This window comes from Lolium rigidum, chromosome 2 (assembly GCF_022539505.1).
Source record: "Lolium rigidum isolate FL_2022 chromosome 2, APGP_CSIRO_Lrig_0.1, whole genome shotgun sequence".
Lineage (NCBI taxonomy): Eukaryota > Viridiplantae > Streptophyta > Magnoliopsida > Poales > Poaceae > Lolium > Lolium rigidum.
In genome coordinates, this window is record NC_061509.1 from 16421899 (window position 1) to 16442246 (window position 20348).

General features: G+C 45.5%; 2 protein-coding genes across 2 annotated transcripts; one reads left to right on the plus strand and one right to left on the minus strand.

The window, feature by feature from the left end:
• Positions 1-429: 429 nt before the first annotated feature.
• LOC124689262 (signal peptidase complex catalytic subunit SEC11A-like) lies at positions 430-3205 on the plus strand. The gene is made up of 5 exons (XM_047222818.1): positions 430-472; positions 605-828; positions 994-1127; positions 1220-1271; positions 3008-3205. Exons 1-5 carry the CDS (start codon positions 430-432, stop codon positions 3203-3205), a joined length of 651 nt encoding a protein of 216 aa, XP_047078774.1.
• A 1717-nt stretch (positions 3206-4922) lies between these two features.
• Positions 4923-10565, minus strand: LOC124691337 (trichohyalin-like). Its single transcript, XM_047224620.1, has 9 exons — positions 10464-10565; positions 10029-10270; positions 7894-8008; positions 7749-7823; positions 7534-7660; positions 6637-7451; positions 6372-6502; positions 5946-6035; positions 4923-5554 (listed from the first exon to the last, which is right to left on the minus strand). The coding sequence occupies exons 1-9, from the start codon at positions 10488-10490 to the stop codon at positions 5449-5451; spliced, it is 1728 nt and encodes a 575-aa protein (XP_047080576.1). The 5' UTR covers positions 10491-10565; the 3' UTR covers positions 4923-5448.
• Between the last annotated feature and the right edge of the window lie 9783 nt (positions 10566-20348).

The window sequence follows — 20348 nt, forward strand, 5'->3', positions numbered from 1 at the left end:
CGCCGCCGCGCCGGACCGCCGCCATCCGAGCAGCACCGCGCCGCCAAGGAGCCCCCGCGCCCCCGCCGCGCCACGGGTAGAGTCAGCCCCGCCGCCGCCAGCACCGCGCGGGCAACGCCGGCGGCGGCGGCAGCCGGGGGAAGGGAGAGGAGGAGAACTGAGAGGTGGCAGCGGCTAGGGTTCGCCCGTCGCCCGGGGGGGGGCGGGGAGTGAGCGAACGGTTCCACAACAAATATGCTTTGGATGCACGGAAACCGAATCCCGTACGAACATGCATAGTCCTTGACTCCTTGTCCGGCCCGGCCTGGTCTTCGGCCTATATATACACGATCAAGAGGCGCTGGCTAGCTACAAGAAAAATCAGCACTACAGATATAACGTGCTTCGGGAAAAGCAAACCCGATCAGAAGTGAGCTACCTGATTCAGCTATGAAGATCCGCAGTTTCCTCACCGAAGGCATCACGTTCCTCCGTACGTATTCCTGCTTCTTTATTTCTTCTTTCTTCAGCACCGATGTTCCCATCTGCTGGTGTCGATCCTCTGCTCCTGAAATCAGCTACACGTCCGATCGTCGATATATCCTTAACTAAATTTAGCATGCAGTTGTTGCTCTTGTGTCGCTCATGTTGATACCCAAGGGAGCGATGCTGGTAACCGGCGTTGAGTCGCCGGCGATGGTGGTTATATCGGGGAGCATGGAGCCGGCGCTTAAGAAGGGCGACATGCTGTTTGTGCATAACATGAGCAACGAACCTATCCGAGAAGGAGAGATCGTTATTTTCAGAGTTCCCGGCGGTGAGCATCCAATCGTCCATCGTGTGATCAAGGTAAGCAACAACAACCTCCATAGCTAGTATCTCTTGCTGCACGATAATCAAACCATGATCCTCACTCTGATCATCATTATATAAGTAGGAGATAGTCACATTTTGTTTGGCTGGAGTAAGTTTTACATGGATAATTAACATCTTCTTTCAAACAATTAACTGTAGGTCCGTGAGAACCGTGACACTGGAGAAATTCAGATCCTCACTAAAGGGGACAATAATTCGGTCGACGACCGATTTCTCTACGCAGACGGGCAGCTGTGGCTTCAGCCGCAGGAAATTATTGGACGGGTCGCAGGGTACGTGGGTTACTATCTCATCTCATACATCTCAGGTTTCGATCGACTAATGAAATCGCATTGTCTAATCGAGTCCTGTCTAATGTTACCAGCCATCTGCCGTATGTTGGATGGCCTAATGTCTTCATCATCGAAACCTTTAAGGTACGCGAGCATGCACTCTGGCTAGTTAATCTTCATACCCATTATTTTAATGAATTAAGCTCTCATGCAAAGTTTCCTTTTTTCTGCTTATTTAGGAAACGGTTGCACAATGGCAGAACCGCAGAAGTACAGCTCCAGAAGTAGTATGGGTGATGTAATTTAGGGGCAGATTCATTCGGAGGTGTTGCCGTCGAGGTCATCATATGTGCGTTCTGCCCGCTGGTTAAAGAGTGCATGTATTAATCGAAAGAGAGTATGTAATTGTAGACTATCGATGTTGAGTGGATGTTCAGTTTGAACAGAAATTACGGTTTTTGAATGGCATAAAAGTAAGTACAATACATTGTAGTGTTGTAAGCTATTTTATATTAGCAAAATCTCAGCTGGGTGAGAGAGAAGGAGCAGGCACAAGAATCGAGAAGGTACAGCCAACATGCAGCTTGAGCGTGAGCATGGTTGCCAGTATCACGATACAGATCCTAGTATCTTACGATACTAAGATCCTACCTAACTGAAACGATAAATATCACACAGTGTATCCTAATCGAGTGGTATCGTTGTTAAAATGTGGTACCATGCTTTGAATCGGTTGTATCCCGATACTTCTAAAACATGTGATACCACATGTCAGTTAAAACTAATCAAAAAATAGTTAAACTACTCACATCAGCGAGCCTTATAAGCAAGTAATCACTTTCATTGGTTTCCTGTTGTGGACTAAACATACTATTTGCCGTCTCCGCATCTCTCATGTGGTGTTGGGTTGCATGCTCCAAGTCTAGAATATGATATACCACTCCCTTACGAGAATAATTTGACATGGCACTATGTTTTTTCAGAAATATTTGCAAGATAACTATTTTATTTAACACATAAATTGATTATATTTTGAAAAATAGAAACCTCAGGCTCCGTTTGGATGTTTGTATTGGCAGGCTTGGCATTGCATTGGGTGTAATATCAATGTGATGAGATATTCACATTGAGATCAATACCAATATCTTTGTTTGGATGTTTAGATATTTGGATTGTGGAATTGATACCCTAGTTGAATGCCAAAACCTGTTTGGATGGTAAAAGTGATGTATTGCATTTGTATGAGAGTTTGATCATAATACATGTTTGCAAACGATTTTCTTTGTAAGTTTTGAATATAGAATGATTGTATGACATAACAATTAATAAAATGCAAAAAAAATATAAATTTATGACATCATCTTTTAACTTTAAACAAACATGGAAAATGGAGTGAACATAAATTCATAGGAGCAATACTATTCTTCAAAATATGACAATAGCAACACAATAACAAGTTCCTTGCATAATTCAAAAGGTTCACCACACGTTACAGTCTGGTACGCAATATTACAACAAGTTCTTAGGATAGGTCGCACATGTCATATGAATTAAACTACACTCCTCTAATTCAGCATCAACAACCATTCCTTCCTGAAGGCCATGGGGAGCTCCATAAGTGTTCAGTCAATACAATCCTTCTTCTCTTTCTTCTTTTGTTTTCTTCCGTTATATAAGAAACCAATTCTATTTCTTCGCTCATTTTCCAACTACAATATACATCAATTTTATTAGCATGCCATATAATTTGTAACCTACACAGTAAATAGCAACATCAAATTATGAGAACTTTGCAAACAATTCACATCACCATTTTAACACACACTCACATATACAAACAATTCACAGCAAGTAACTTGATTGAAAATTAAACTTCACAGAGATTTGGGGGAGAGGGGGGCGAACTCAGTAGCCGGCCATGGCAGTCGGAGGGGCGGGGAGAGGATTACCTGCGCGCGACATCGGGTCGGGGAGATCAAGCTCGCCCCGTCCTCCTCGCTGCTGCTCGCGACCTGCAGACAACATCTGTGAGGGGCGGGTCGATTCAGCAGGGGAAAAGGAAGGGCGGCGTCGAGTGAGAGGGCGCGAACGCCGGCGGTCGCCGGGAGATGACGGGGGAAGGGCGCGCGGCGGAGGTACCTGCAGGCGCCGTCGATTTGCCTAGAGGATGGCGCTAGGTTGCCAGGTCGGGGGAGTCGGGGTCTGGGGCTCGACTACGATGCCAAGCAATGTCGAGGTCTGGTGCTCGACTTTCGGGAACGGGCTCTCTCCATAGCAATCGGGCCGGTCAATATTCGGGCCGAATACCTAGCCCCAATGTCTAGCACAGCCAAACAGCTTCAATTGAGGTATTCGGGCTAGGAATGCCCCAATATCCAATGCCAAGCCTCAATACAAACATCCAAACATGGCCTCATAGTATTTGCATCCTCTAATGTCAGCAGCAGTGGCGGCAGTATCAACTTGCTGTCTTCCATTCAAAAATAAGTGTTTCAATGTATTCCAGAGACACATTTACTTATTTCCGAAAAAATGTTGTATAAATTAAAAAAAAATGTTAAAACCACTGTGTTCAAGCTCATCTCCACCCAACGCTGCAAGTTACATTGTCCTCCCAATGGCATCCTTTCTCCTCTCTCACTTAACTTCTCTTTCTCATCGACTTGCATTCTTCTCTTTTTTTTTCTCCTATTTTTCCCTCCTACGTTTTCCCATCTATTTTTGGACGAGAAACTCGCCTCATCTGCAGGCAGCCTGCCACCATCATGCAGGGCAGCATGTTAAGGCTACGTATTTGCCATGTCCTACGTACTCCTCCCGCAAAGTTCACATCAGCAAGGACCTCTCGACCCATGAGACGCTTGCCGGCGCAGCATGATTTTGCGGTGCCTCTCTCAGGCGTGAGGACAGCCAGCTTCTCTCGACAACTTCTGTCTATCTACACTTAACCCTCTATGCTAAAATATAGCGCGTATTAGAATTTTTTCAAAGTCAAATCGTCTAAACTTTGATCAAGTTTTTTTTTTGACGGGGAAAGACTTTATTCGTCAAATAACAGTAGCGTCGTTTACAATACAAGATGAAATAAAGTCAGGTGCATTATCATCCCACACGGCCGAAGTTCTCAAGCTAAATGCAGTCTTCGCCAAAGTATCAGGTGCTTCATTAACCTCTCTGTGGCAATGCTGGAACATCGTCATCCCAAACTCCAATGCCAACTGGTGGCTCTCTGCGATAATTGCAACATATTCCCCCATATGAAGTCCCGCATTCTGCACCGCTTCTATGGCATCTGCACAATCTGATTCAACCACAATCTTGTTGCATCCCTGGTTACTAGCAAGATAAAGACTGTTTCGGATTGCTAGGGTTTCCGCCGAGCATGCACTGCTCACATGCGGTAGGAACCATGTAGCCGTCAAGTTTGTACAAGAAAGTATCAACATCTAGAATGTTAAATCAATACCAGCTCCTTGGAGAAACGAATCACAAAAACCGTCGAAATTTGTACAAGAATCTTCTAAATTTCGAGCTTTACCAGCTCCTTGGAGAAACGAATCACAAAAATTGAACTTATCACCACTTCCCATAAACAACATCACAGTGGCCTCAATTCTTGAATAAATACGATATATCTTGGCAATGATTTCCTTGCAGAAAACAGCACAAAATTTTAACTGATCACTACTTCGCATGAACAACATCACAGTGGCCTCAATTCTTGAATAAATACACTTCCCATAAACAATTTTATTCAAAATCATGAATATTCATGCTTTGTATGCCAAGTCAACAAAATGGAGAACCTATTAGGAGTATTTAGTTTAACCATACAGCCAAAAGCGATAACTCCTCAAAATGTACTGTCCACTAGCACAAAACTTGTAGTCCTACATCAAAATTAATTCAACAGAAGTGCCACTTGGCTGTGGCATGTTTATGACCAGCTTGCAGAAAAAATCAGTTACAAGAACAGAAATCCTATAGTACAACTAAAAATGTGGCGAGCCATACCCCTTCGAAAAAAGAACAGCCTTGTGACTATCACCACCCTCCCGGGAGAGGCCCGGAAACTAACTACCACTGTCGACTTCAAACGAAGCGCAGCCGCTAGGACTTCAACATTGTACAAAGCCATGCCACATCTGCATTAATTCTTCACCCGCCGTTTTTGTTCCTGATTTGGCATAAATTACCCACGGCACTTAACTGGGTCCAGACCTGTCTCCGTAGCAGCAGTCCAACCGAAGGGCATGCTTTCGAGACCTTTGCAGAAGCAACATCCAGAAATGATACATGCTGGAGCTAACTAACCAAGCTGCTATCGGCCATTTCCAACCTTTCGCCTCTTCCTCTCCTCCGCACGCCTCTCTTCTTCCTCAATCCGGCGGAGCTCCTCTTCATCCTCCTGCCTTGCAATCCTCGCACTGACCAAGCAACAACAGAACGGTGTCAAATAAACTGCAAACTAATCATCTGCGCGGCAATTTGAGTGCTTACTGTCAATCGTTCAGTTACATTATCTGGAAATAAGTTCTAACCACCATCCATCTCATTCAAACATGTAGATTGCAAAACTGTATAAGCATAAACTAGAGACGGTAGACCAAAAGTAAACCATTGTAACAAAGGGAAACAATATTTTTGCCGACTAATATGTTGTGAAAATTGTTTGTACCATCAGTTCCATTAGATGTATTCCTATTACTCAAAAGATCTCTATATCTGTTCTCCGCTTCTACAGTCTTTTAAATAGAATATTATAATAAAACATTAAATCAATATGAAAGGCATGCAGTAGGTGAAAAACATAGATACCTTCTTTTCTCTTCCATCTCAATAGTAGCGAAATCTGCTTCCATGTCACTATCATCATCATCTCTGCCTGCATATTTACTAGGGTCATACCTGCACCAGAAGCAAAAACTTGTAAGAGCTTTCTTCTTTGCGAAACAATATACCGGATAAACTTAATTAGTATCATACAATTTTTAAATTAGATACCATTGTTATAAAGCCACTAAACAAAAACAAGGCAAAATTTCAACGGGAATTGTGATGGCAGACAATGCTTGGTATGGCCAGTACATGATTTGTGTTTAGTAAATTATCCAAACTCTAGCAAACACTTATGCTCAGAACATACAACTTGTACAGAAAACATATAAACAGATGAAAATACTATTAAACATCTTAATCAGGATAATTGACAATATGCCCAGAAAACAAGAAGAGAAAAAATACCTAAACATATTCCTGATCATTGCCATGGGGTCTTCCTCATCGTCAATTTCATCATCAAATCTCCGTTTCCCCAATTGCTTTTTCTTTGCACGATCATCACGTATTCCGTTGGCCGATACTTGGCGAGATGGCTACATGGGCACATAAACACGATGAACTTAGCAGGGAAAAATCATTAAAAATCATCACACTGTAAATGGGAGAATGCATTCACATGACATAGCACCGACAGAAAAAAGACAGAGTACAGAAGATTTACCCTTACCTGCCTTTCTGCTGGTCTTAATCCATTTGGTTGGACTCTTCTTTGCTCAGGATAATGACCTTGAGAGGAAAGAGGCCTTTGCCGTTGCAACGGCTGCTGCGGCCTGTGGCTTTGTGGCAGCTGTCTTTGGCTTTGCGAGGATTGCAACTGTGAAGATTGTGGTGGTCTCTGTCTCTGCACTGATTGCTGCAGTCTCTGACTCTGAGATGACTGCTGTGGTCTGTCACGCTGCGACGACTGCACTGGCCTCTGGCTCTGTGACGACTGCACTGGCCTCTGGCTCTGCGACGACTGCACTGGCCTCTGGCTCTGCGATGACTGCACTGGCCTCTGGCTCTGCGATGACTGATGTGGCCTCTGGCTCTGTGATGACTGCTGTGGCCTCTGGCTCTGTGACGACTGATGTGGCCTCTGACCATGCGAGGCTGATTGCGTCCTCTGACTTTGTGAGGGCTGTGGCCGACCATTAGGTGACAAAATTTGTTTTCGAGCTAAATGATCCTTCCTCAGAGATTGTTCATCCACTTCCTTCATAGAAGGCTTATTTGTGATATGCCCCTTACTCGGAAACTTTTGGCTTGCAGATTTGCTTCCGCTGGCCTGGCTGGACCCATTTCTATCAACACTATGCCTCCTTCCATTGTCAACAGCCCTTTCTCTACTTGGGAACGCCTCCTTTCTCTTGGATTCTAACTTACTTTCAGGCTGTCTTTGAGTGGATGATTTGTTGTTGTTCGGCCCATAACCATTTGGCAATCTGGTAGGTTGACTTATTGGTGCCCTGCTCTTCACTGCTGAATGCATCAACTCGCGGTCTTTGAGATACATAAACAAACCATCAGCACTCTGCACTAAACTGAAGAGACAAAATTTCATGTGATATAAGTTCAAACTAACCAGACTTCTGAGTCAAGGCAGGCCTAGCCGAAGGTTTTTCCTTTGGAGGAGATGGAATATCAGCATCATCCGAGAGTAGAAATGAATAGTCCCGGTTATCCTTAAGTGCCTCGGCCTTCTTTTTCACCTGCATTGCAGCTGCTATTTTGTGACTGCACTGGCCAAAGTTTAGAAGCTAAGAAATGAACAATATACAGAACATATATCCTTTGTACCTCATTAACAATCTTCTTTTTCTGGTGAAATCCATTTGTTTTAGCTTGCACACTCGAAGATGATGGGATGTCCTTCTACATATATATTACCAACAATTAGTAAGTGCTGGATATAATAATCATGATCAGATGTAGTACCACATACTCCAGGAGGTCTTCGTTCTCTAGGCGCTGTGTTCTGTATCTCTTTCATTGACTTCCTCTCTTCAATCACTCGCTGGGAAATCACCGGCTTGGATGGCCCAAAGAAGGAGCCAAAACTACACAAGTGACATACATAATGAAAGGAGTTCTCATGTGTCTCAGTAAATACAAAAGCAGGAGCAGCCAGGGACGGGAGCTGCCCTATGGGCGCTGGGGTCAGGTGACCCCAGTGAAAGCTATGAAATTCTACATTAAATTAAAATGCACTAATGGCTGTTTAATTATAGAGATTGACCCCAGTGACAGCTGACCCCATTGGGAAAAAAAATCTAGCTTCGTCCCTGGGAACAGCTATAGTATAGTAGAGAAAAAAGAGGGGCAAACAACAGCTACATCAAGTGTAAGAAGTTAGACTAGTGACAAAATAGTTTATCCCCACTAACCTATTTCTCTCAACATGCAGCCTATCCACCTCAGCGTCCCCACTAAGTCTACTTCACTCTAAACTTAGTTTCCACGTCATCATGCTATTTCTAATTATTTTCCTCGTGGTCCATGTGGTGTTCAGTTTGTTCCTTCTTCATCCTTGATCTCGCCTTATTGGACTGAAGCCAAGCGGTATTCTGGCTCTTCATCCGTGATATTGCTTCACACCATTGTGATAATTTTCTGTTTGTGCCATGTGTTTTATACATCTTCAAAACACGACCATCATTTTCAGGTTGCCTTGGTTGCTGGAGGCTATTAGTTCTTCAAAGGATTATTACTAATTCACAATTAACTAGCATAGTATATGAACCATCCTTTAACTCGAGCTATTGTTTTATCCCTCACCTTGATTTGTACTGCATTAGTGGCAACTGTTCTACTACATTGCATCTCTGGATATCTTCAAGGTATGCCCATTTGAACTGTGATGCATCTTTTATTTTCACAGTATAAGTAGCAATCAAAATGTTATATACAAGCACACAACTCTTAAACAGAGATTGGGTTATTTGATCTATATACCCAGTTGACGGCATGGTAATTTCCCATAGTTGATCTATTTTTGTGGATTATATGAACTAACTATATTCCGTTTTTTAGTTTTGGTCCCTTGAATACAGGACTAGCGGTGTTGTTTCAAATTTAACAATTGGCTCCATTCTAACACACACCATTGTTTCAGGTTTGGACCTTAATGCATCTCTTTATTTCAGCTCTTCCTCTTCCACATTTTTGCAAAATATGGAGGGTTCTCTATTGTTTGTTCAGGCATGTATGTTTTGCAGGATTTCGGTCAATATCAAGTGTTTCGGAATCTTCGCTGTGTCATTGATGATTTAGAACATTAACAATTTTGCATCCCTCTTGCACCACACTTCCGTATAGCATTTTTTTTTAAAACAAGACATTTATGTATAGCATTGTTGACTCCTGAAGCCCATTTACTTATAAACATGGAACATACTCAAAGGTGTGTACAATGGTATATTCAGCCGACTTGATCTGACGCAATTTCATTTGAGCAGATATCTTGCTAAACTGCATCTCTGTTATTATTTCATACAGTGACCCACGCCCCCAGCAATTTTCTTCTCTTTTTATTTTCTTTTTTAGCACGCATCTCTCACATAAGATGATTGGCATGCTAATATCCCGAAGCAATTGTGCGGGGAATCATCAAGAATATAGCCAAGAAATGAACCCACCCCCTCTACATAAGTTTGTGATCTTTTAACAATGTACTCCCTCCGTCCACAGATAAGTGTACTTCTAGGTTTTGTCCCAGTTTGACCAACTTTATAGAAAACTGTGAAAACATTCATGACATGAAAGTAATATCACTAGATGCATCTTGGAATGTGGTTTCATAAGATATTAATCTCATGTCATAAATATTGGCACACTTTTCTGCAAAGTAGGTCAAACTGAAAAGTTTGACTTAAAACAAAAACACTTATTTGTGGCCGGAGGGAGTAAAACTTAACGCACTAAATATCATGTTAGAAGTTATGCAAGAAGGAATATCATGGCCCGACTATCTTCTTGTTGGGACTGTATTTTTATCTATGGTACAGGTTCGTGGAGGATTATAAAACAAAATGCTTGACAAAGTATAGAAGAGGTGCACTGGAATCCAAACACACTTACTTGGCTGGCGGCGGTGGTCTTCTATCATTGGAGGAAGACTTGCGCCCAGCTGTGCTGGCACCAGCACCGAGTGCCTTCTGCCTAATCTCCTCCTTCAAGCGCTCTCTAATCTGCAGGAACTCCTGCTGGCCCTCGGGCGGCGCTTCCTCCTCCTCCTCAGCATATCCCGAACCTTCCTCCTCGTACTCATCCTGACTATAGTACTCGTCTTCATACTCATCCTCTGCTGGCCGACGATAACCCTTTACGATGATGATGAGAGAAAGAAATGCAACTGTCAGTCTATCGCAGATAAAATGGCTTCAGTTCCTCTTTCTCGAATGTATTAGCCGTGCATGCTCGTGATCATAAGAGGAGATGGTGATTCCAGTTTGCTTCTAGGAATGATAGATGCAGGAACAGAAGTAGTGAAATGGGGTTGGAAGCGTAGATTACATTGGTCTCGTACTCGTAGCCCCTCATTCGCTCCAGGATCCCGCGGCGGCAGTGTCACGGTCCCTGAATCAAAGCCAGCCAGCGATTCTCATGAGCTCGTTACATACACGCCATAAAATATTTTTCACGGAGCCCGAGGGAAGGGCCGTAATGTAATCCAACCAGGGACCAGAACCGGAAATAAGCCCCAAATAAAGCAGTAATCGGACCCCCGAAATCCCGCTGTCAATGGCCCAGACCACGTGACCTACACCTAATCGCGCGACCCTCACCCGGAAACGGGGAGGAACGGGCGGCCCCATCTAGGGTTTCCACGGGGACGAGGGCGTGAATCTGAGCCGCCGCCGCCGCCAGGGCGAGCGAAGGGACCCGTCGAACCGGGCGAAATTGGCGGCGGCGGGGAGGGGGGCTCACCTCGGGAAGCTGGGAATCGCGTGGTCCGGCGGCGACGGGGGGCCGGGTTCGTCCCGGCGGGGTTCCGGATGCGCGGCCGCGGCTGGATCGAATCGGGGGAGGGGCGCCGCGGGAGAAGTCGTCGCGGGAGGCCGCGGGGAGGGCCGAGGCACGGGGCGGCCGGAGGAGGAAACGCGGTCGCGGGGCGCGGGCGAGGGGCAGAGCCCGGCGGGGCGGAGGAGGAGTCGCCGGCGGGGCGGGTGGGGCTTTAGGCACAGCTGCAGGCTGGTTGGGTCGGGAATTGGAGGGGAGCTGCGAGCGAGAGATGGAAACGGGTGGAGGGCCGGACTGTTAAATAGGCGTTTCAGCGAGCGATGTAAGAAAGTGGCGTGACGTGACGTCTGGAATGGAATGGATGGATCTCTCTGGAACGAGTCTCAGCTCATGGTGGGCCTTCTTCTCTTGGGTGTGAGGCCCTGACTGTCGCCTCTGCCATTGTAGGCCCAAATGTTTTTGCCACCAGATGCACCCGTGCAGGTGCTCTCCCTTGTGATTAGGGCATATGCTCTCCCTTTGTGATCAGACCCATCCGGCTCTCTGTTCCTGGAATGCGCCCAGTGTGCACCGGCGCCACAGCCAGTCTGCGCCGGACTGGCCCGTGCTGCACCCGGTGCCGCTGGATCTGGCGACGGCCAGATGGAAAACTGGTGTTCCTTTTTTCATCAATGTGGGGGTCTCTCTTCACCTTTTTGTTTCATTGATATAACATTATGTTTGATAGACTAATATCTGGGAATAAACTTAAAATACCCTTGCAATCTCCCCATTTTTAGTATACGATGACAAACCGAGCTAGAGTCACATATAAATATTATGATAAGCTCAATCCTTGATTCCATATTGTTGTGTTTGGATGCACTGAATTGAGCTCCGAATTGAATCGACAATGGAATACCAAATCAACCAATTCAATGGAATACCATAAAACCTGTTTGGATGCGCATGGTATTCGTTTGCAGAATCAAAAGATCAATGGAATTCTAAAACCTGTTTGGATGCACATTGTGTGGAATTGAATGTTTTTTAACTTTAAACAATATAAACTTTGTAATATGAATGAAATATACACATATATATTAGAATGTTATTTATTTTTCACATAATAACCTTTTTCTTCTTTCCATTTTTCTTTTCTCCTTTTATTTCCCTATTCTCTTTCCTAAAGGCAAATCGGCCGTGGTGAGGCGGGGAAGAAGGGTGCCAGGGGCGGCGGCGAGGCCTGCAGGCAGGTAGCGGCGGGTGGCGGCGGCGAGTCCTGGAGGCAGGCGGCGGCGGCGAGTCCTGGAGGCAGGCAGCGGTGGGTGGCGGCGGCGAGTCCTGGAGGCAGGCGGCGGCGAGGCCTGCAGACAGGCAGCGGCGGGTGGCGGCAGCGAGGCCTGGAGGCAGGCGGCGGCGGGTGGCCCGGTGGTGGCGGCGAGGCCTGGAGGCAGGCAGGCGGTGGCGGAGGCGCCCTGCAGGCAGGTAGCGGCGGTGGCAGCCCAAGGCCAGGGATGGGGAGGGAGGAGGCTGGCCCAGCGGCGGCGAAGCCTGGAGGCAGCCGGCGGCAGCGGAGGGGCCCTACTCCGGCTCGCCGGCCCGACGCCCGCTCCGGCTCCATGGGAGGGAAGGAAGCGCGGGAGGGGACTCGCGGGGACGAGGACGCAGTCAATTCCGAGCAATACAGAGCTCTAGACCTCTGAATTGAAGGGGCCAAAAAATACACATGCGGCTGGGAGGCTCGGAATTGAGCCCGAATTCCACGGCCCAATTCCAAGCGCAACCAAACAGCGGAATTGGCCTTTTTGGACCTCAATTCCAATTCCGAGCCCCAATTCCGTGCAACCAAACACAGCATATAAGATATTAAGACAGCTCCCCATAATGTACGCACTTGGAGAGTTTGCGTTTGAATCCAAAGTGCACCATTTGTTAAACATGAGAAGCTCCCCTAATATCTTTAGGAAGCAAGCATGATATAGACAAGTATATAATAAGATATAAGCATTAAGCATAATCATCCAACATAGAGATTAAGCATACAATAACTTGTCCACACACGAATTATTAAAAGTAACAAATGGTTCCGGAAAGCAAATAGCACAAGCCAAGTAAGAAGCAAATAAAGTAGCAATGGCTTGTGCGTCAACACCCATCCAGGAAACCCGTAATCCTAGACTCTACTCTCTTCTCCCCCTTTGGCATCGGAACACCAAAAAGACAGGAGAGAGTAGGAATGCATCGTTCCCATCAATAGAACTATTGCCCAGTAACTGGGGACTCCTCTGCATCATCATCTTCATTGTCTTCATCATCTCTAGACCAAGCAACATCAGGAGCAGGAGCAGTCCTAAACCTAGTCCTGGGAGGAGGAACACCATGTGAAGATCCACCACGAGCAAACAGGGATAAGTCAAAGTTCTGGGATATGGCATCCTCAATAGGAGGCATCTCCCAAGTTGGAGCAATTACTGGCTCCAGTTCAGGACCAGGAGGAGGAACATGATGGTTTCTTGCAGCCATAAATTCATTATGGCGTCTCTAGTCTCTTGATTCAGGGCAAGGCTTTGATGAGTCACATCATTGGTATTCCTGCACATTTGCCACTGATTTGCCAAGAAGCGAGAGGCACCCCGCTTGGGGCGCATAGAGGAGCTGGAACTAGCAGTCGGGTCATGCCTTTCCTTGGACCTGCGCTCCGAAGGTATTTGGTGGAGATTATTTGAGAGCACCGATGGCAGATGATACAGCTCGGATCATAGCACAAAATGCCGCCCGAGGGTTTTCCGGGATGCTCGGAAGCATCGGCTGCATGCATTGGGGTTGGAAGAATTGCCCTTTTGCTTGGCAAGGGATGTTCAAGGGGCATAAAGGTCAGTGCAGTGTCATTCTTGAGGCGCTGGAAGACCATAACCTATGGATTTGGCATGCTTTCTTTGGTTGGTAGGAACCCATGATATCAACATGCTGCAGCGCTCTCCGATGTTTGCCAGGCTAGCTGAGGGAGAAACTTCTGTCGGGAACTTTGAGGTCAACGACCACTGTTTTGGGTATACTTAATGGGTGTACCATCGACGGTGGCTAGATCTGGCAAGCCCGGGTGGCCCATATACAGTGATGGTGGCGTATGACCCATCGGGCGGCCCAGTTGCTGTAGATCAAGATAGATGAAGTCCAGCCCAGGAACGAGGAGCCGGATCCACCGACCAACCCTGGAAGTCGGATCCGGCCTGGCCCATCAGGGGTAGCCGGATCCAATATGGTGTATAAGGAAAGGTGGATCCTTGACGTGCACGGCAATGTAATATTCCGTAGTTAGGCAACTTGTATTCCGGCTAGGACTCTCCGTGTAAACCCTAGATCTTGGCGCCTTTATAAGCCGGATCCCGGGAACCCTAGAGGAACAACCACAACTCATTGTAACAACGCGAAAGCACCCAGATAATTCCAGACAAGCAGCAGTAGGCCCTATCATCGAGCAGGTGTTTCGAAGCTGGGTAAATCGCGTACCACCGTTCCGAGGACTCTCCGTCCGATGGCCCCTACTTCTTCTCCCCCTCGAGAGGATCCCTCCTCCGAGATACCGGCGAATAGGCAACGACAGCCACGCATACAACAAGGGTACTATCTAGTCGATGGCATCTATCCAACGTATGCTACATCTCTGAAGACAATCACCGCTCCAGCTTCGGGGATGGACGCTTATTTTGCGTCATGCCAGTAAGTAGCTCGCAAGGATGTTGAACGAGCTTTTTGTGTGCTCCAGCAGCGTTTCACCATTGTCAGGTACTACCCGCTCTCACTTGGTCGGAGTCTTAGATGTGGGTGGTGATGAACGCTTGTGTGATCATTCACAACATGATTATTGAGAGCGAGCGTGACACACCTGTAGATGATGATCAACCATTTGATTATCAAGAGCCTTTTGCTAAAGTTGAGATGCTCAACTTCAGGAGGATCTGGTTGTGCATTTGTGGGCAAGAAGAGATGCTGCCAACACATGATTTAAAATTTATATGAATAATTCCATTTATATTTATGTTAAACTATGTTAAATTATTGCATGAATAAATTTATATGTTTGAAAACTGTTTAAACTCCTAATGGGGATGGCAGTATGGGGGATGCAGGTGTCGGACGGTCGTCCCTACAGTTTGGGAGGACGTGTGAGCGTCCGACATAGGCATCCCAAATGGGCCTGCCTAATATAGTACCCGGGGTTTATTGAAGGCCCACTACCCGAAGAATAAGAAGACTCGAGAGCCCAAGATGTATTTAAGGAAAAGATAGAGTTGTAATAGGAAGTGATATTTGTAATCTGGCGGGATGAGTTAGAAACCGTCCCGGACTTTGTAATCCTTGTATAGCACGAATCCCTCGGCTCCACCTATATAAAGGGGGGGTCGAGGGACGAAAAGATCATCGAATCATTGTTTGCAAACCTTAGTTTTCATATTCGTCGAGTACTTTTCGGCTGAAACCTTCGAGATCTACTTGCCCTCTACTTCTAACTAAACCCTAGCCTACAATCCATAGGCATTGACAAGTTAATCCCTTGTCAATTGGCGCCGTCTCGTGGGAATTAGAGGCGTAAGGATCCGATCTCGATGGCACGTTCAAGATCTTCGACATCGTCAACCGGAAGCAACACTATGGATCGAGGTAAACGGATCGCTACCGGTCCTGTTGATTTTGTTCCTCACCCACCCTCCCGTTTGGATGCATATGCGTATCTGGCGGAGCCCTTGGAGATGACGTTCGGAAGGTTCCACTTTCGCGTCGAGAAGGAAGGATCGTATCGTGTCGAAATTCCGATTTCGTCGGGATCGTCGGCGGTCGATTCTGAATTTTCAAGCTATGCATCATCAACCGAGTCGGAAGAAGAAACTTCGGCAACACGATACGTCGGCATCGAGCAAGAGAGAAACTCGCCAAGATCTTCGAGCAACACATCGTTTGGGTCATCCGCGGACTCACATATAAGCGATGGCTCAAGCGATGTCGACGAGTTACGACTTCATCGACAAATCTCTCACGATGGGCAAGGTCTTCATCAATTTCAACAATGATGTCACCGAACCCAACATAGATCCGAGTACAAAATATCATCGGATTTATGCTATCGAAGATCAAGAGGAAACATCGGAGGCTTTCGATCAATTGGGAAATCCTTTTGTCGATCCCTCGGATCTAAGGAGAGGTATGGGCACTAAATACGTCGGGCCCACACCACGCGTCGAGTCCAACTTCCACGAGCAGCCTGGGATAGAGCGGCAAAAGCCATAGATGGTTCGGAACCAATGACGACAACGGCTACAGCTCAAGAACTGCAAGCTTATCAATATATGCTCGCACGAACCGCCCGAGAAATAGAAAAACAGACAACTGAGTTGAACAAGAGAAAGGCGGCAGCTTCGCATCCAGCGGGAGAAGGGCAGATCTAAGTGGACAATCTAGAATTTCGGGTGATAGCCACGGGGAGGCTCGGAACGAGAGGAAGGTCAAGGTTACAACACATACCCGAAGCAGAAAGAGAGTACTTGGTTCAAAACCTCGACATGTCCTTTATGACGATAGATACAAGAGGAAATATTATCCCTAAGACACCAGAAGCTGGGTATATGGCGACACAAGCTTACATCCTCGCATCCAAGCCGCCCCCAGGAGATCCAAGGGAAACATTATACAACATGGCGTTAGCAGGGGTTGGAGCTATGGGGATGATACGTCTCCAACGTATCGATAATTTCTTGTGTTCCATGCCACATTATTGATGTTATCTACATGTTTTATGCACACTTTATGTCATATTCGTACATTTTCTGGAACTAACCTATTAACAAGATGCCGAAGTGCCGCTTGTCGTTTTCTGCTGTTTTTGGTTTCAGAAATCCTAGTAAAGAAATATTCTCGGAATTGGACGAAATAAAAGCCCAGAGGCCTATTTTCTCACGAAGCTTCCAGAAGTCCGAAGGAGAGACGAAGAGGGGCCACAGGGTGGCCAAACCCTAGGGCGGCGCGGCCCCCCCTTGGCCGCGCCGGCCTGTGGTGTGGGCCCCCTGTGCCGCCTCTTGACTTGCCCTTCCGCCTACAAATAGCCTCCGTGACGAAACCCCCAGCACCGAGAGCCACGATACGGAAAACATTACTGAGACGCCGTCGCCGCCGATCCCATCTCGGGGGATCCTCGGAGATCGCCTCCGGCACCCTCGCCGGAGAGGGGAATCATCTCCCGGAGGACTCTACACCGCCATGGTCGCCTCCGGAGTGATGAGTGAGTAGTCTACCCCTGGACTATGGGTCCATAGCAGTAGCTAGATGGTTGTCTTCTCCCCATTGTGCTATCATTGTCGGATCTTGTGAGCTGCCTATCATGATCAAGATCATCTATATGTAATTCTATATGTTGCGTTTGTTGGGATCCGATGAATAGAGAATACTTGTTATGTTGATTATCAAAGCTATGCTTATGTGTTGTTTATGATCTTGCATGCTCTCCGTTATTAGTAGATGCTCCGGCCAAGTAGATGCTTTTAACTCCAAGAGGGAGTACTTATGCTCGATAGTGGGTTCATGCCTGCATTGACACCGGGACAGATGACGAAAAGTTCTAAGGTTGTGTTGTGCTCGTTGCCACTAGGGATAAAACATTGATGCTATGTCTAAGGATGTAGTTGTTGATTACATTACGCACCATACTTAATGCAATTGTCCGTTGTTTGCAACTTAATACCGGAGGGGGTTCGGATGATAACCCGAAGGTGGACTTTTTAGGCATAGATGCAGCTTGGATGGCGGTCTATGTACTTTGTCGTAATGCCCAATTAAATCTCACTATACTCATCATGATATGTATGTGCATTGTCATGCTCTCTTTATTTGTCAATTGCCCAACTCGTAATTTGTTCACCCAACATGTTGTTCGTCTTATGGGAGAGACACCTCTAGTGAACTGTGGACCCCGGTCCAATTCTCTTTACTCGAAATACAATCTATCGCAATACTTGTTTCTACTCGTTTTCTCTGCAAACAATCATCTTCCACACAATACGGTTAATCCTTTGTTACAGCAAGCCGGTGAGATTGACAACCTCACCGTTTCGTTGGGGCAAAGTAGCTTGGTTGTGTTGTGCAGGTTCCACGTTGGCGCCGGAATTTCGGTGTTGCGCCGCACTACATCCCGCCGCCATCAACCTTCAACGTGCTTCTTGGCTCCTCCCTGGTTCGATAAACCTTGGTTTCTTTCGAGGGAAAACTTGCTGCTCGTGCTCATCATACCTTCCTCTTGGGGTTGCCCAACGAACGTGTGAAATACACGCCATCAAGCATATTTTCCGGCGCCGTTGTCGGGGAGATCAAGACACGCCGCAAGGGGAGTCTCCACTTCTCAATCTCTTTACTTTGTTTTTGTCTTGCTTTATTTTATTTACTACTTTGTTTGCTGCACTAAATCAAAATACAAAAAAAAATTAGTTGCTAGTTTTACTTTATTTGCTATCTTGTTTGCTATATCAAAAACACAAAAAAAAAATTTTAAGTTTACCTGCATTCACTTTACTTATTTCATCATGTTTCCTTTTGATTTTACCACAAAGAGCATATCGGTAGGACGTGGGTCTATAGTTGGGAGAAATAATATAGAAGAATTCTTCAACCATGTTAGTACCATTGAAAATTTTGAAGATAGACACTTGATAGATCTTGCGCCTACTTATGAAATTGCTGCCGCGCATTTAGTTCGCTTGTTGGAAACTAAATTTGTTAATCTTAATCCTATAATCCAACACATGTTTTTCACGCTTGGTGATATAGAAGAAGGGGAAAAGAAAGATTTTGTTTTAGAAACCCTTCTTAGAGAATTTGGTGGTCTAGCAAGAGAAGCTAGAAAGGTGTTTGCTAAATTCAATATGCTTGGTTCTCCTACTAATTTTGCTAGTCTCCTTGAAAAGATGGATATGGATAGAATAAGATACACTAATAATATTGATGATGGTGAGGAGATCAAAGCACCAATACCATGCAAGCTCCTAGCTATGAATGATGCACTAGAAAATAATTATGCTTGGCTTGTTCCGGAAAATTTGTTTGATGAGAGTAGCACACCTAAGACTAATGAAAAGGGAGATGCTAAAACTTATGTATCTAATATAATATGCCTAGTTGAGAAAACTCCACACCTCGCTGAGAATGCACCACCCTTCGATAATACTTGATACACACTTTCTCGCGCCTAGCTGAAAGGCGTTAAAGAAAAGCGCTTATGGGAGACAACCCATGTTTTTACCTACAGTACTTTGCTTTTATTTTGTGTCTTGGAAGTTGTTTACTACTGTAGCAACCTCTCCTTATCTTAGTTTTGAGTTTTGTTGTGCCAAGTTAAGCCGTTGATAGAAAAGTAAGTACTAGATTTGGATTACTGCGCAGTTCCAGATTTCTTTGCTGTCACGAATCTGAGCCCACTGCCCTGCAGGAAGCTCAGAAAATTATGCCAATTTACGTGCATGATCCTCAGATATGTACGCAACTTTCATTCAATTTGAGCATTTTCATTTGAGCAAGTCTGGTGCCATTTTAAAATTCGTCAATACGAACTGTTCTGTTTTGACAGATTCTGCCTTTTATTTCGCATTGCCTCTTTCGCTATGTTGGATGAATTTCTTTGATCCACTAATGTCCAGTAGCATTATGCAATGTCCAGAAGTGTTAAGAATGAGTGTGTCACCTCTGAATATGTCAATTTATATTGTGCACTAACCCTCTAATGAGTTGTTTCGAGTTTGGTGTGGAGGAAGTTTTCAAGGATCAAGAGAGGAGTATGATGCAACATGATCAAGGAGAGTGAAAGCTCTAAGCTTGGGGATGCACCCGGTGGTTCACCCCTGCATATATCAAGAAGACTCAAGCGTCTAAGCTTGGGGATGCCCAAGGCATCCCCTTCTTCATCAACAAATTATCGGGTTCCTCCCCGAAACTACATTTTTATTCGGCCACATCTTATGTGCTTTTTCTTGGAGCGTCGTTTTGTTTTTGTTTTTGTTTTGTTTGAATAAAATGGATCCTAGCATTCACTTTATGGGAGAGATACACACTCCGCTGTAGCATATGGACAAATATGTCCTTGGTTTCTACTCATAGTATTCATGGCGAAGTTTCTCCTTCGTTAAATTGTTATACGGTTGGAATTGGAAAATGATACATGTAGTAATTGCTATAAATGTTTTGGGTAATGTGATACTTGGCAATTGTTGTGTTCATGCTTAAGCTCTTGCATCATATGCTTTGCACCCATTAATGAAGAAATACATAGAGCATGCTAAAATTTGGTTTGCATATTTGGTTTCTCTAAGGTCTAGATAATTTCTAGTTTTGAGTTTGAACAACAAGGAAGACGGTATAGAGTATTATAATGCTTTCAATATGTCTTTTATGTGAGTTTTGCTGTACCGGTTCATCCTT